This window comes from Tachysurus fulvidraco, chromosome 14, assembly GCF_022655615.1.
Source record: "Tachysurus fulvidraco isolate hzauxx_2018 chromosome 14, HZAU_PFXX_2.0, whole genome shotgun sequence".
Taxonomy (NCBI): domain Eukaryota; kingdom Metazoa; phylum Chordata; class Actinopteri; order Siluriformes; family Bagridae; genus Tachysurus; species Tachysurus fulvidraco.
The window spans coordinates 21532695-21546252 of record NC_062531.1 but is presented as its reverse complement, the minus strand read 5'-3'; the positions used below and the strand labels follow the sequence as shown (position 1 = coordinate 21546252).

General features: G+C 41.5%; 2 protein-coding genes across 9 annotated transcripts in view; both read right to left on the bottom strand.

Annotated features, from left to right (window-relative positions):
• Positions 1 to 49: 49 nt before the first annotated feature.
• fam110a (family with sequence similarity 110 member A) lies at positions 50 to 4030 on the bottom strand. Of its 2 annotated transcripts, none has more exons than XM_027166707.2 (2): positions 3805 to 4030; positions 50 to 1849 (listed from the first exon to the last, which is right to left on the bottom strand). In XM_027166707.2, exon 2 carries the CDS (start codon positions 1784 to 1786, stop codon positions 500 to 502), a length of 1287 nt encoding a protein of 428 aa, XP_027022508.2. In that variant the 5' UTR covers positions 1787 to 1849; positions 3805 to 4030; the 3' UTR covers positions 50 to 499. The 2 variants fall into 2 exon arrangements, with proteins under 2 accessions (XP_027022508.2, XP_047655670.1); XM_047799714.1 differs by having other exon boundaries at positions 50 to 1853; positions 3823 to 4009.
• Positions 4031 to 6166: 2136 nt separating this feature from the next.
• The window catches only part of prickle3 (prickle homolog 3), a 36012-nt gene continuing 28620 nt past the window's right edge, over positions 6167 to 13558 (bottom strand). For all 7 annotated transcript variants that reach the window (XM_027167243.2, XM_027167242.2, XM_027167246.2 and 4 more), the window contains 7 exons: positions 12260 to 12397; positions 10776 to 10979; positions 10478 to 10664; positions 9642 to 9977; positions 9216 to 9485; positions 8724 to 9101; positions 6167 to 8510 (listed from right to left, as the gene is read on the bottom strand). In XM_027167243.2, coding sequence (XP_027023044.2) covers positions 8035 to 8510; positions 8724 to 9101; positions 9216 to 9485; positions 9642 to 9977; positions 10478 to 10664; positions 10776 to 10979; positions 12260 to 12397 — 1989 coding nt within the window. In that variant the 3' untranslated portion in view covers positions 6167 to 8034. The remainder of the gene's footprint in view (positions 8511 to 8723; positions 9102 to 9215; positions 9486 to 9641; positions 9978 to 10477; positions 10665 to 10775; positions 10980 to 12259; positions 12398 to 13558) is intronic.

Here is a 13558-nt window from a genome sequence, read left to right as displayed (position 1 = left end):
ATATTGAAGGGAATAATACACATAAAATACTGTACATAGATCAATAATATGTAGTTAACTGAATATGTTTAATCTACAGTTAGCAGCAGACATGGCATGAACCTTGATTCTGATATCCTGGAGACTTTGTTCTCGTAGCTTCTCTCATATGTCCTGCAATAATCTAACAAAAGACTAATAGACTCTAGAAAGTGCAGTCAATGGCTCAAAGCAAATGTTAGCTTCTAGCTCTTAAACAAATAAGTATACTTCAGCGTTTCCTCCAAAGTAAGTCTCCGTCCCAGAGCAATGACACGCAGCATGATTGACAAGTGACCAGAGACACCCATCATTTCTGATTGGGTGGATGCTGCTGGTTGACAGGAGTCACAGAGACTCGGAGATGTAGGACTGTGAAAAGAAGTTCACAAACTATTCCCCCAAAGTGTTCTGAATTTAAAAACCAGTACCCAAGCTGTTACTCCACATACAGAACCTTGGGCCACGTTGGTTTTACAAGCTAAATATTAGCCACTTTTGTGCTGTCCTTGGTTTGGCGCATTCCATACAGCCACTTGATCACCCGTGCATTTCTTTCTATGACTGAAACGCCATAGCTGGGCTTCTCATCTTTGGCTGCTTCTTCCTCCTCGTCTTCACCCCCCTCCCCTTCAGTGCACTCGGAGGCAGGAGCACTAGCACTACGCAGGCGTGAGATAGATGCAATGTCCGAACCAGGTGTAAGCACTTCAAAGTCTGATGGTTCAAGACCACAGTAGTTAAAGAAACGCTCGACTTCGGCACCAGCACGAGAAAAGCGGTCGCTTACGTCAGATTTGGAGCGTGTTAGTGACCGTCGTTTCTTGGAGCAAACTGAGGACTTGTGGGTGACCGCAGGAGATGGTGGTGGGAGGGGTTCTTGAGCTGAGGTAGGAAGCACTTCTTGGTTTTGATCTTTTGGAGATTTAACTGGGGAAGGTAAGGCAGGTGATAACGGTTCGGCAGAGAACGGTGAAGCCTGAACTGGGCTAACAGGGGATTTCACAGGACTGGAGATGTTCATGATGTCATGTCGGCTTTTGACAGGCTGAAGTGGCTGCGGTAGAGAGGAAGTCTGAGTGTATGGCCTGAGCAGCTGCAAAAGCTGCGAGTGGACGCGTTGCCCAGGGAGCTGTGCTCGGCACGGCTTTCTCATCTGCTGCATCATTACCTGGGGCCTCACATCAACTCGACGTACTGTTACTGAATAAGACCCATTGGCCGCCACGCTGTCTCCTGATATTTTCTTTTGTGCTGTTGGAGATGAACTGGATTTGACAAGAGACTCTTCGGCTGCACTCAGAGTCGAGGAGGGCAGCTCAAAGGCACTGCCTGCAGCAAAACCTTGACTTTTTCCAGTCTTTTGTCTTTGAAATCTATTGGATGGCTCAGCTGTATCACAGACTCCATTAATCAGGCTATTCAGATGTTCTAAGTTAAGAGGTGGGGCTTCAGGTTTAGATATGACGTGAGGGGTCATTTTTCGGGTCGGTTGCGGTGCACCTGGCCGAAGTTGTGCGCTTGAGGGCATTAAGGGCTTTCGGATGATTGGCAGCTGCTTGTTCAGTACCACTTGCTGACTCTTAACGTACTTTGCCTTGTCAGCCTCAAGCCTCTCCACGGCACTCGGCTTGCGCGTTCCAGGAGAGGAGTCTGCTGTTTCAGGCATTTTTGCTAAGCGCCGCGGAGAAAGCCCAAGAGCGTCCACAGACATAACGGTAGTTTTTTCAGCAAACGGCTCCCCTTTTCTTCTGTTACTGGTTTGCATAAATGCAGGCAAACAAGGCCTGCAGGCAGCAGAGATGGGGTAATGCAGGTCTCTGTTGTCTGTCTGTACATGAACAAACAAATAAAAGAAATAACTATTAAAAAAGTAAAAGTAATATGGGAAGAGTAAGATGGGTATGAAAGTAGGGTTTCTATCACTTCTAATCCATCATTTTATATTCACTTCATTTTATAATTGGTTTTACACTACACAAATTCAAGCAGACCACAAAAAAAGACCAACAACTAAAACTTGCAAAAGCTTTTCCATCACTGAGGACCACCGGTGATCATAGATCATAAATCGGGGTCTTGTTGCAATAGGCTTTGCTTTAAGATAACGTGGTATCACCTTTGTGCAAGGTGCGCCCGCTGCACACGTCTCACTACAATCCCTCAAGTTTACACAGAGTCATGAGAAAAACAAAACACAGGCTGAAATGAGATGGAGGTCTGCAGAGAATGATCAGGCCGCTCTAAGCTAATAAGAAGGATGTGGAAACTCAAACTCTATTTACAAACACTGAGAGCAAAAAAACATGTCAGAAAACACAACATACAAAATCTTAACACACACAGGCAGACGGACGTAGGCACGCGGGCAGTCAGACACACGCATACACGCGCAAAAAGGAACGCACGCACGCGGGCAGTCAGACACACGCACGCACGCACGCAAGCAGTCAGTAAGACACACACACGCGGCAGTAAGACACACGCACGCACGCACGCGGGCAGTAAGACACACACGCGGCAGTAAGACACACGCACGCACGCGGGCAGTAAGACACACGCACGCACGCACGCACGCGGGCAGTAAGACACACGCACGCACGCACGCGGGCAGTAAGACACACAAACGCACGCACGCGGGCAGTAAGACACACACGCGGCAGTAAGACACACGCACGCACGCGGGCAGTAAGACACACGCACGCACGCGGGCAGTAAGACACACAAACGCACGCACGCGGGCAGTAAGACACACACACGCGGGCAGGTTTCCGTGGACATCAGTCATCTGTGGAATACAGAAAAACAACAAGGCCAGTCATGCCCGTGTGACTGACTGCATAACACTGATCTTGCTTCACAACTGATAATTGAACACTTATAGCAGCACTTTATGATAACATCTACTGAGCAACACAGGGAAATCTAACAGAATAGATGTACTTGATAGTGTAAAGTGCAGCTTGTTCGTTCCACCGACATTACAGGAAGGAATGCAGCGTGGGCTTCAGTAAGAGGGAACATGATCCCCAGCTTCAGAGCTTAGTGTGTGTGGGCTTGTTAATAAATGCTAACTATGTTACTCTGTACAGTCAGGGGGTTTCTGCTACTACACACTATTAGATAAGCAGGTTTCTGTACCATTTAAACCAAAGATCTACCTGAGGACAAAGGGCAAAATGAGCGCGCTCTCTCTCTCTGTGTGTGCGTGTGTGTCTCTCTCTCTCTGTGTCCTTGTGTCTCTGTGTGTGTGTGTGTGTGTGTGTGTCTGTGTCTCTCTCTCTCTCTTTTTCTGTCTGTCTTTCTCTCTCCACTTACCATCACTTTGCTATCACTTTCATATGTATTTCTTCTGTATATCATTATCTCACCTAATCTTCCTTGTAGGTTCCCCCATCCCCCTCTCCACCATCCTCTCTGTCTCACTCTGTCTCTCTGGCCTGCTTCCTTCTTTCTACTAAAGAAATAAGATTTCTAATCCTAACATACTTACAGTAGTAAGACAGAAATCAAGACAGATTTCTCTGGAAAGATAAGACTTGTCTCTACACGATCCTGTGTGAAGACTGGATTGAAAGTAAAAGGCACTGAACTGACAGATGGACAAAAGTTCATGATATAACAATAGCACAATAAATAATACAGTTTTTATGTTTCCATTTGAACTGTTAAGATTAAAGCCACTCCTGAGACAGAATTGTATCATCTTACCTGTGCAAAGGAATGACTGGACAGAGAAAAGACATGTTCACATCATCATACTCTTACACACCTATACAGACTCACCTGTGTGTGTGTTTGTGTGTGTGTGTGTGTGGCTGACAGGGTAATAATCCAGGAACTTCTCAGTCTCTTGTCGTGAAGTAAATACGTGACAAACTACAGTTAAACAATGTGTTGTGTATTCGTTGTGTGTGTGCATGTAACATGTGTACATTTGCAATGGCAAGAAAGCAAAACTAGTCAAACCTGTTTGCCTTTGTAGTACCTAATTTGCCCCACCCCTTTCACGGCTTGTCCAATCAGAAGCTCCCGCCCACACCAGGAAGTATTACAGGTCATATGATAGGTCTGCAGGTTGCCTCTAGGACAAATCCCTCCTCTGAGGTTTATTAAAAATAGTCTTAATATATTCCTACCCAGAAGGACTCAACTCACTAATAAACTATCTACATTTAAAAAGAAAGCAAGTAAAAAACTAAATAAATAAATGATCTGAATTCACGGGGGAAATTCCTTTGAAACAAACAAATAAAATGAAAAAAATCAAATTGTATAAAATAAAATTAACTATGTAAACGTATAAACAGGCTAATAAGAAGTAAATCTATAAATAAATAAACAAGGAATAAAAAAACACATTTTTGAGGCAGAGAAAAGTCAATTCAGTACTTAGTTACATTCTCTAAAATAAAACTATCTATCTGTACATTCTCGTGTGGAACATTTTTTATTATTCCTATTTTTTTGTTACTATTATTACTATAACTATTACCTATTTAATTTTATTTTACTTTACTTGAAACTATTCTATAAAAAGGACCTTTCCCAAAACAAATGCAAAGGTACATCTATATAGGAATATTAACCAAACAAATAAACAAACAATCAACAAGCAAGTACATAAACAAACAGGCAAACCTGTATATAAGTAACAAACAAATAAATTTGTATAATGAACAAATCATGAAACGATTAAGAGAAGACAAATAAAATCTGAATAAAAAAAAAAACAGGTAAATTCCGAAACAAAAAAAAAAGATTAACAACTAAGTAAACATATAAACAGACTAAGAATTAAATAAACAAATAAGTAACTATAGAAATAAAAACAAACAATGAAACAAACAAAATAAATAAATTAAATTAAAAACTAAGTAAACATATAAACAGACCAAGAATTTAATAAACAAATAAGTAACTATATAAATGACAAATAAACAAACAATGAAACAAACAACTAAATAAATAAATGAGGCAGAGGAAAGTCAATTCAGTACATAACTGTACCCTCTAAAATAAAACTAACAAGCTGTACTTTATCATGTCACTGGTATGGTACATTTTTTATGATGGCATTTTTATACATTTTTGTCCCACTGATATAGAGCTTTACTCTAAAAGCTTAAAGGGACAACACATTTGCCTTCCCAGGTGAGTCCTTGATGGTATCATCCAGCAACAAAGATAGGTACTTTTCTTTCCAAGAGTATGTAGTTGTACAAAGGAGCTGGTTCATCTTCTGTGATCTCACCTGAGAAAATCCCTGAGCTTCTGAAAGTGCTGTAAGAAGACATACTTCCACCTATCGGTTATATGGAACTAGGCACAATATTTTGTGTCCTTGAGCCCAGATGGTGATAAAAAACCAAACTGAGACTTTCTGACCTTTAATCATTAACTAACATTAAGCGTGAACCTTTCCCCAGCCCTTGTAGGTTAAAGCTGTGAACACACTGACGTGTTAGGAGTGGCAATGAAGAAGCTACCACTGCTCCAATAAAGCACAAAGGAGAAGATATGTACTGGAAATTGCACTACATTGTTCCAGTAAAGGGAATTAATAGAAATTCTCCAGAAAAACATTTCTGTGGAAATATTTACATAACCCCCGTAGAACGTTGTGTAATGGCCTTTATTATATAATTGAAACTGGATGTTAGTCATCTTATTAACACTCACAGTCAATTTACAACTACAGTTTACATCTTAGTAATGAAAAATGTAAAGAATACCATTTAAATCGAAAAGCTAAACCTTTCTGGATCTTTAACTGATGAATTGAAAGATTTGTTACACACTTAGAGACATACGCAATATAGGATTTGGCATTTATGCAATTCATTTTCCATTGAAAGCATCATAACAGTGACTCGGTTTCTTCTTGTTAACGACGAGTCGTTTGAGAGACAAAAGATGTGACTCTTACTGTTATTGACTCAGTAAAAAGAACTGGTTCACTCACCTCAGTCTGATCATTTTACTGCAATGCCTTTGGTGACACTTTGGGCTTTGTTTCAACCGGAAGCTGAAATTATTAATCGAAAGGAGCGTTCCCAAAACAAATGCTACCCCCCACCACCCACGAAGTGAAACTAGAAAACAGATTTAATTCAATTTACTCAGTAAATCAGACAAAAACAAAATGAATGTTCAAGTGGTTTATTTTTACCTATGCAAAAAAAAAAAAAAAAAAAAAAAAGACTACTTGAAATCAACTTGTATCCTCTGATAAAAATGAGCTTTGTTAGAAAAACATACATATCTAAGGCAATATGCACAGGAGCGTAAAATCGGCACCATCACCAGTGCGTGTATATAACAAATAAGATCGTTCTTTACATCTCTTTTTGTCTTTCAAAGTTTCATCTTCTGCTTATTTAAATAGACGAGCTGGAGCTGGAAGATACGGAAAGCACAAATGTTCCTGTTCTGCAGTGGAGTATGAAGAACCGATTGAAACACTGAGAAGACAGCTGCACAGACACAGGGTCATTGTCTCCACAAAGCACCTTCTGAATATGATCCATGTGTTTAGATAAAATAAGACAGACATGAACCTTGATTACTTGGTTTTGGTGTTGCACAGCGCCTCAGGTTTTCAATCCCATAACCAAACACGATGCAATCAACATGTAGATCTTAAACACAGAGCTATACACACATGGTGTATTTCCAGTATGTTCTTCAAATCAAGCAGCTTTATCTCACCATGTGTTCCTGTGCATTTTACTTTGGATTACAGAATTCATAGGAGAACAATATACATTGCGCCTGCATGGCGTTTATATTCCTCGTTCCAATGATAACAAACCCGCAGGTCAATTACAGCATATTATACACTCATAGGAACAGCAGAGCATGTGTCTAACTGTGTATTGTGATTTTGAAGACAATTGATTTTCCTGCTCAAACACACCATTTTGGCAGCAGACATGAGCTTTACTTCTTTAGTTGTGAGCTGATAAATCTATCCAGTAACGGAAGTCTAGGTCACTTAAAAACACTTCACTCACTTTTTCCACTAACGTCACACAGACTTAACACAAGATCTAGTTAATACATCTGCGTCTCGTACAGATAATCATCTGCCAGAACACATGCGTATAACCTGAACATGTGCAGTAGTGTGGCTTACAAGATTTTACAGAGGAAGAGGAAAAAAGAAGGAAAAGTATAAAAGAAAAGAAAAGAAAAGAAAGTCTCGAACTATAGTAAAGAGTATGGGATAAACAAAGCAAGGTGCTTTTTCAATAAAGTATATATCATTATATACATAGTGAGAGTGTGTGTGTGTGTGTGAGAGAGAGAGTTTGTGTGTGTGTAATATATTCATATATATACACACACACACACTTGGTTCAAAAATCTGAGACCATCTGGGATTTTCTTTTTTTCATTTAAATATAAACATACAGGGGAAACATTTCAGTTTTGAACATTGTAAAATAAAATTTTTTTTAAAAATCTCTAAATCCTTAAATGTTTAATTAATTATATTTTACTTGAACAAAATTTTTTTGCACTCTACACCGTGCCAAATCCTAATGAACTCTGACGTTACAGTCAATATTTCTAATATTCTACTTCTATTTCACTCCAATTGTTATGCCGTTAATATCATTTCCAATACAATTGTTTGGCTTTAAGTTTGAAAAGAATGCCCAACAGAAGCATTCTCTCTAGTAGTCTAAGAAATTTGTTCCTTAATGCATTTCTGTTAAATGTTATGCTTGCCTTTTATCACTAATAAATAAGCCTCAAAAACAGGGGAAATGATGAATGGCAAAACTGTTAAATGTTTTATTTTGCAGCATGTGTTTGGTTTCCATGCTATAAATGCATTTGATTTAAATAACTAACTAAATCAGGACATTACTAGCTGTCGTGGTGAGCTTTGGGTTATTAAGCAGGCGTGTTGGAGCAGGAAAATCGGGAAAATCTACTTTAAACTTCGACCAAATATCAGACACGAATGCCTGAAACATCAGTTCAATTCCTCCATCGTTCTTTCTCTCAAGACAATATGCAGTTTTTGTCCTTGTCACTGTCTTTTGCACTGAGACTATGTGTCCTCCTCCTTCTCCTCAGACTCCCTCTCTTGCTTTTCCCCTCAGTCTCTCCTCTTTCTCCTTCCCTCTCTTTTTCCCCTGTCAGCTGAGGAGGTAGAGGAATACGCTGGCCGAGGAAGTAGCCCTCTTCTTCAGAGTCGGAGGAGGACGAGCAGGTAGAGCAGGAGTCTTCGTGTCTGTAGCGGGTGGAGTGAAGCGTCAGACGGGAATTTCCATCTCCAGCAGAGGTGATGGAGTGTGGGCGTGCGGCATGCCCTCGCTCTCCTCCTCGCCACTCCAGAGAATCTAGACGAGGTCGGTCCCGTCTTGGCCGGCGGAAGTGTTTCTCCGTGCCTAGGTGGAGGGGGGAGTCCGAGACCAGGCAGCTTCGTCCAGGTGGGCTTTCACACCCCTGCCGGAAGCTGCGTCGGTACGCGCCGTCTAAGAAAAGAAAAGGAAGCTGTTAATTACATAAAAATTAAGTAATATACTTTTGTTTTGTTTTTCACACGTTCTGTGCATCTTGTCTCTGTTATCTCCATTTAAAGGCACAAAACACACAACTAATATGACTTTTCAAACAGGATTTTAAAGGTCACAAACAGTTGGTAAAGTCTGGCTTAAACTTTTACCACTTTTATAAATTTTCATTACCCAAAAGGTCCATCTGAGGTGGCATTCCAGCTCGAAGATGTAGTCTGCGTCCCAAGTCCCCATCTGCTTGATCCTCCTCTTCTTCCTGCTCTAGCTCATTTTCCTCTTTCCTTTCCATTTCAACCCCCGCTTCCTCTACCTCCTCGTCCTCTTCCTCCTCCACTGAATAACTGGAGCTGATTGGCTCTCTGAAGCTGACCCTGGCTGTGCTGCTTCGCCCAAATTGGGATGGAGGGGGTGAAGGGTGCGACTCATCAGGCGAGGGCAGGATTGGTAAATTATCTGGGCCGATAAAAACAGGGGGTGGAGGTGGTGGGAAAAAGTCTGTGTCTTCTAGTGAGTCAACTTCCGGTGAAGCTTGGGGCTGAGGAATAATTTCTATTGATAAAAGAAAAATAAATAAGTGAAAAAGTAAAATGGAGTGTGAATGTGTAGGTTTTTTTTTTTTTATCATTTGTTTATATTCAATAATTCTTGTGTGTGTTTGTGTACCTGAGCTGCTCTCCAGTCTCCCAGTGTCCTTTACTGTCGAGGTTCCTCTGGAGGTGCAGCTGGGTGGAAACGGCCCAAATTCAGCGTATCCATTCAGCTCCACCGTGTACTCCAGCGCTGGGTGTTCATCCGTGTTTAAGCGCTCCGAGTTTAACATCGGTCCCCAACCATTGGCCAAGGAAGGAGAATGTGAGCTTTGAGAGTGAACTTGTCCATAAGGTGGCGGTGGAGGGCGGCCATTTTGTAAAGGGAAAACTGGAGTGTGAACGCCTAATGAAGGAGACAGAATACTTCAAATGGTGAACGACTTGTCTTGTCTGCAGGTCAAGATAAAATGCAATGACATCACTTTTTCTTATGGAAACAAAATGTAGATCTGATGTATCTTTGTGTAAGTAATAAACTGGCACTGGTTAGGCTTCATACCTCTGCTTTCTGATAAAGATGATGACGTGGTTGGGGTGGACAGTTTCGCAGTTGCAGTGGTGAGACTGCTGCCCTCTGATGGCCACAGAGGCAAATTGCGTTCTTGCTTCTGTTGAACGAGTTTGTGTGAGGTCGCTTTGAACTGCAGGGCCGAGTCACAGGAATCAGAGTTATTAGGGTCTTCTCCCAGAGAGCAGGGTCGGGAACAGAAGATGAGTCCCCTGCGGGGAAGGAAGGGTTTGCCCAGCAGGGGCAGCTGACAGCGCGCACAGCAAAAACACGCTTCGGATGCATGCCAATGCTGCCCCTCATACGTCATCTGCCCTTGATCAATACCTGCAAATAAAACATGTTACCAATGTAATTGTTAGCCAGTAGGGTTACTATGGACATGTATTACATGTCTATTGTATATTAGAAGCTAAAATGCAAATGTGTAAATTACTAAAGATCTGTTTAGCTTTTGGTGTTTAGTAGCTCATCAGAATGTACGGGTTTTGCCTGGTATGTTGGATGTAAAATAAAAGACGGTAAAATATTGAAAGTGTGTGTGTGTGTGTCTGGGGGGGTATTTCCATTCCTGGAGCACCACAGAATCAGAGTTTAATCCCAGCTCTAATCTAACCCAGCTGATCCGGTTCATCATCGCCGGACTCGGAATATTAGAGCCATGTGTGTGGGGAAATAAACTCTCTATGCTGGTGGATCTCCAGGAATGAGGTTAGCCATCTCTAGTTTCGAGCATTTCAAATCTTTTCCAGCTTAATCCATTTTTGCGTTATGTTATCGCTCGTGAAATGCCTTGGCTTTCTGTTTGAGCAGCTCCTTGCATTTACCGATGTGCTCTCCGCAGGTGTCGCAGTACTCGGCGTACAGAGACTCGTAGCAGGTACAGCAGTACGGCCGGCTCTCTCGCATGATGTAGCGCTGACCTCCGAGCGCCGTCTCGCACTCGAAGCAGCAAAAGTGCCTCATGTGCCAGTGGCGTCCCTCCGCCTCCGTGCACTCGTCTGCCAGAATGATCTAAGTAGGGAAAACGGCTTGAATTGTAGTCTGAAGTCACTTCAGGATGCTTGATATACACACTGTTGAGTTTAAGTATAGGGAGTATTGTACGGTCAGGGAAGTACTGACCTCATCACAGGCCTGACAGCGCGGTTTGATGTGCTCGGCGTGGTGACGTCCGCAGTAGATATGGCTGTCCTGGTAGAAGTAGATGAGGTCGACGAGCAGCTCGCTGCAGGTGGCACACTGGAAACACTGAGGGTGCCAGCAAGAGCCGTGTCCCGCACGAGAGGCAAAAACGGCTATATCACCTCCATAAATCTGCCTTCCACACTGAAGGGGAACAGAAAATAAACACAGGGGTGAAATCCATGGCTGCTTTTTTTATTATACGATTATACAAACATCCAGAGGATAAAGTGGCCTTCATAAGAGCAGATAATATGAAAACGATGCTGTCAGGGATTTTAGCAACAAGCTGTCAACAATATTTATATGTCTGAATGTCTGAATGTTTAAAACTCAAGGTTCTGTCGGCTATATTACCTCATGCCACTTAAGGATCTAAATATTATGTCTATGCCATTTAAAAAAAAGAAGATTACTGTTTCCTGTATCTCGAATGCTGTTCTACTTGGTTTATATGTAGTGAGCACATACGGTGAAGATATATGCTAAGTGCATTAGCTTGAACAAAAAAAAGTTGAACATTTCTAAACGATTATATGGATCAGTAAAACCTGAAATGTAAAATGTCTACTTTTTTTTTTAAATAAAAACAAAACTTTTTTTACCTTCCACAATTTGAGTCGTACAAACAGTCGTATTGAATGATGCTGCAATTATTTGAAGCTCTATATTACATACATTTAATTACTAAAGATGTCGGTCACCTAGACCAGTTTGTAAAGTCATTTGGCAGCACTAATAAATAGTGCTGAGGGAAAACCGACTTCTTATTGAGATTTATTAAAAAAAACTGCAATCCATCTCGTGTACTACAATGTAACCTGCACATGAGGGCTGAAACGTTCTAAAGCAGGTAAATAATCCACAAGATGACTTCATTTATCCCCGACACGACACTCCCACCCTTTTAAATATGCCCTTGTAAATGTCACCTGCAAAGTCTTATCAAAAGTCAACTTTAGAACAAGAGGGAAAAAAAAAAAAGACAGTAAATCTACTTTCGAACACTCAAGAGGTCAAAAAACGGCTCTTTTCCGAACACCGGAATAACTCGAACGCTGCTCTCTGGGTTTGTTTTGTTCCACCTGGGTGCAGATCAGGCAAAGCCACACGTCTGGTGAATCCATAAATCAAGAGCCGACGAAACAAAGTGATCCCTCCCAGGTTCTGACACACCCATTCAGCAGGAATTCATCGAGGGTGCGTTTACAGGGTAAATGGAAAGAACATGGCACAACACTTTAAATGCTGGAGCGCAGGGCCGGAATGGATGTGGTTTATGGGTCTTGTTTTTGTTCTCCGTCAGCTAATGAAGTCGAGTCGACTTATTTTTAAAACCTTAGTATGCATGTTCGACATTTGGTGAAGACTTTTTTCAGTCTTTTTAGAAATCCCCCTCTTCTCTTCTCTCCCGCTGTGTGTACCTGTTGGCAGATGGCTCCGGTCATGGTGACAGGAAAGAGACGCACAATGCCGCGGCCTAGGTTCTCTCTCTTCCTCTGCTGACTGAACAACCGCAGCTCCTTTTTCTCCTCCTCATCCAGAGAGTTGCAGTACTGTGGCTACACAAAAGAAACACACACGCTCGGTTACAGAAAGTTCACAGCTTAAGTATTTAAAATCATGCTGTCACACTAATGCTGGCCCAAATCCATCTGCTCTCTCCATTCATCCATCCATGAAGCAAAAATAAAGCTTTGCATGTTTCCCCCCCTGATAGAATTCATCAGTGGAGTGATAACGGGAGGTATTGTGATCCTGGGACAGACTCCTCATAATCCTTCAGGTTAAAGCTCCTAAAGTTCCTAAAGTTTACCAGTAACTAGCTGATATGTTAAATGAGCTCTGGTCCAAAAAACGTTTGGCTCAGATGTATTAAATAACCTAGAAACCTTAATTGGCTTTTGTCAAAGTCACTCAGATTCTTACACTTGCCAATTTTTCCTGCTTCCAGCACATCAACATCGAGAACTTTTTATAACGTTGATAATCAATGTTATTCTCTTCACGTGTCAGTAGTTTTAATGGTATATTTTGATCGGTTTATCAGTGGATACACATGTATCATAGATACACACACATATATACCGTATTTTCCGCACTATAAGGCGCACCTAAGAGCCTTAAATTTTCTCAAAAATCCGGTGCGCCTTATGTGTGCACTGAGTTCCAAAAATCTGTAAAAATGTTGTTGTGCGACTTTGGTAAGCCCTCCGCTTGATTGACTGTCGGAACATTTCCCGCTGACACAGGGACGTAATACATACACTACGTATGCTGGCAGCGATAAACCAATCAGAGGACATTACATAATACGTACAGTATGTACGCTTACCTCCGCCACGCCTCCGGTAGGTATCCCCCAAAAATGGCACCAGTAAGAGACATGCTTACGAGGCACAATTCAAACTACAGGCTATCAGTTACGCGTTTGTAAATGGGAATAGAGCAGCTGGGAAAGAATTCAACATCAATACTAGAATAAAGTTCAACTAAACTCACTGTTTTGCTTCTGTTACCTTTTTTGTAGACCGTATGTTTTAGCATGTGCCTTATAATACGGTGCGCCTTATGTATGGGTTAAGTATAGAAATAGACCCCGTAGTTGAGACTGCGCCTTATAATGCCTTATGGTGCGGAAAATACTGTACACACAGATCATATACTATCAACCTCATGTAACTGCTGCTATTACAAAAAAAGTGTATATATGTTTACTTGAA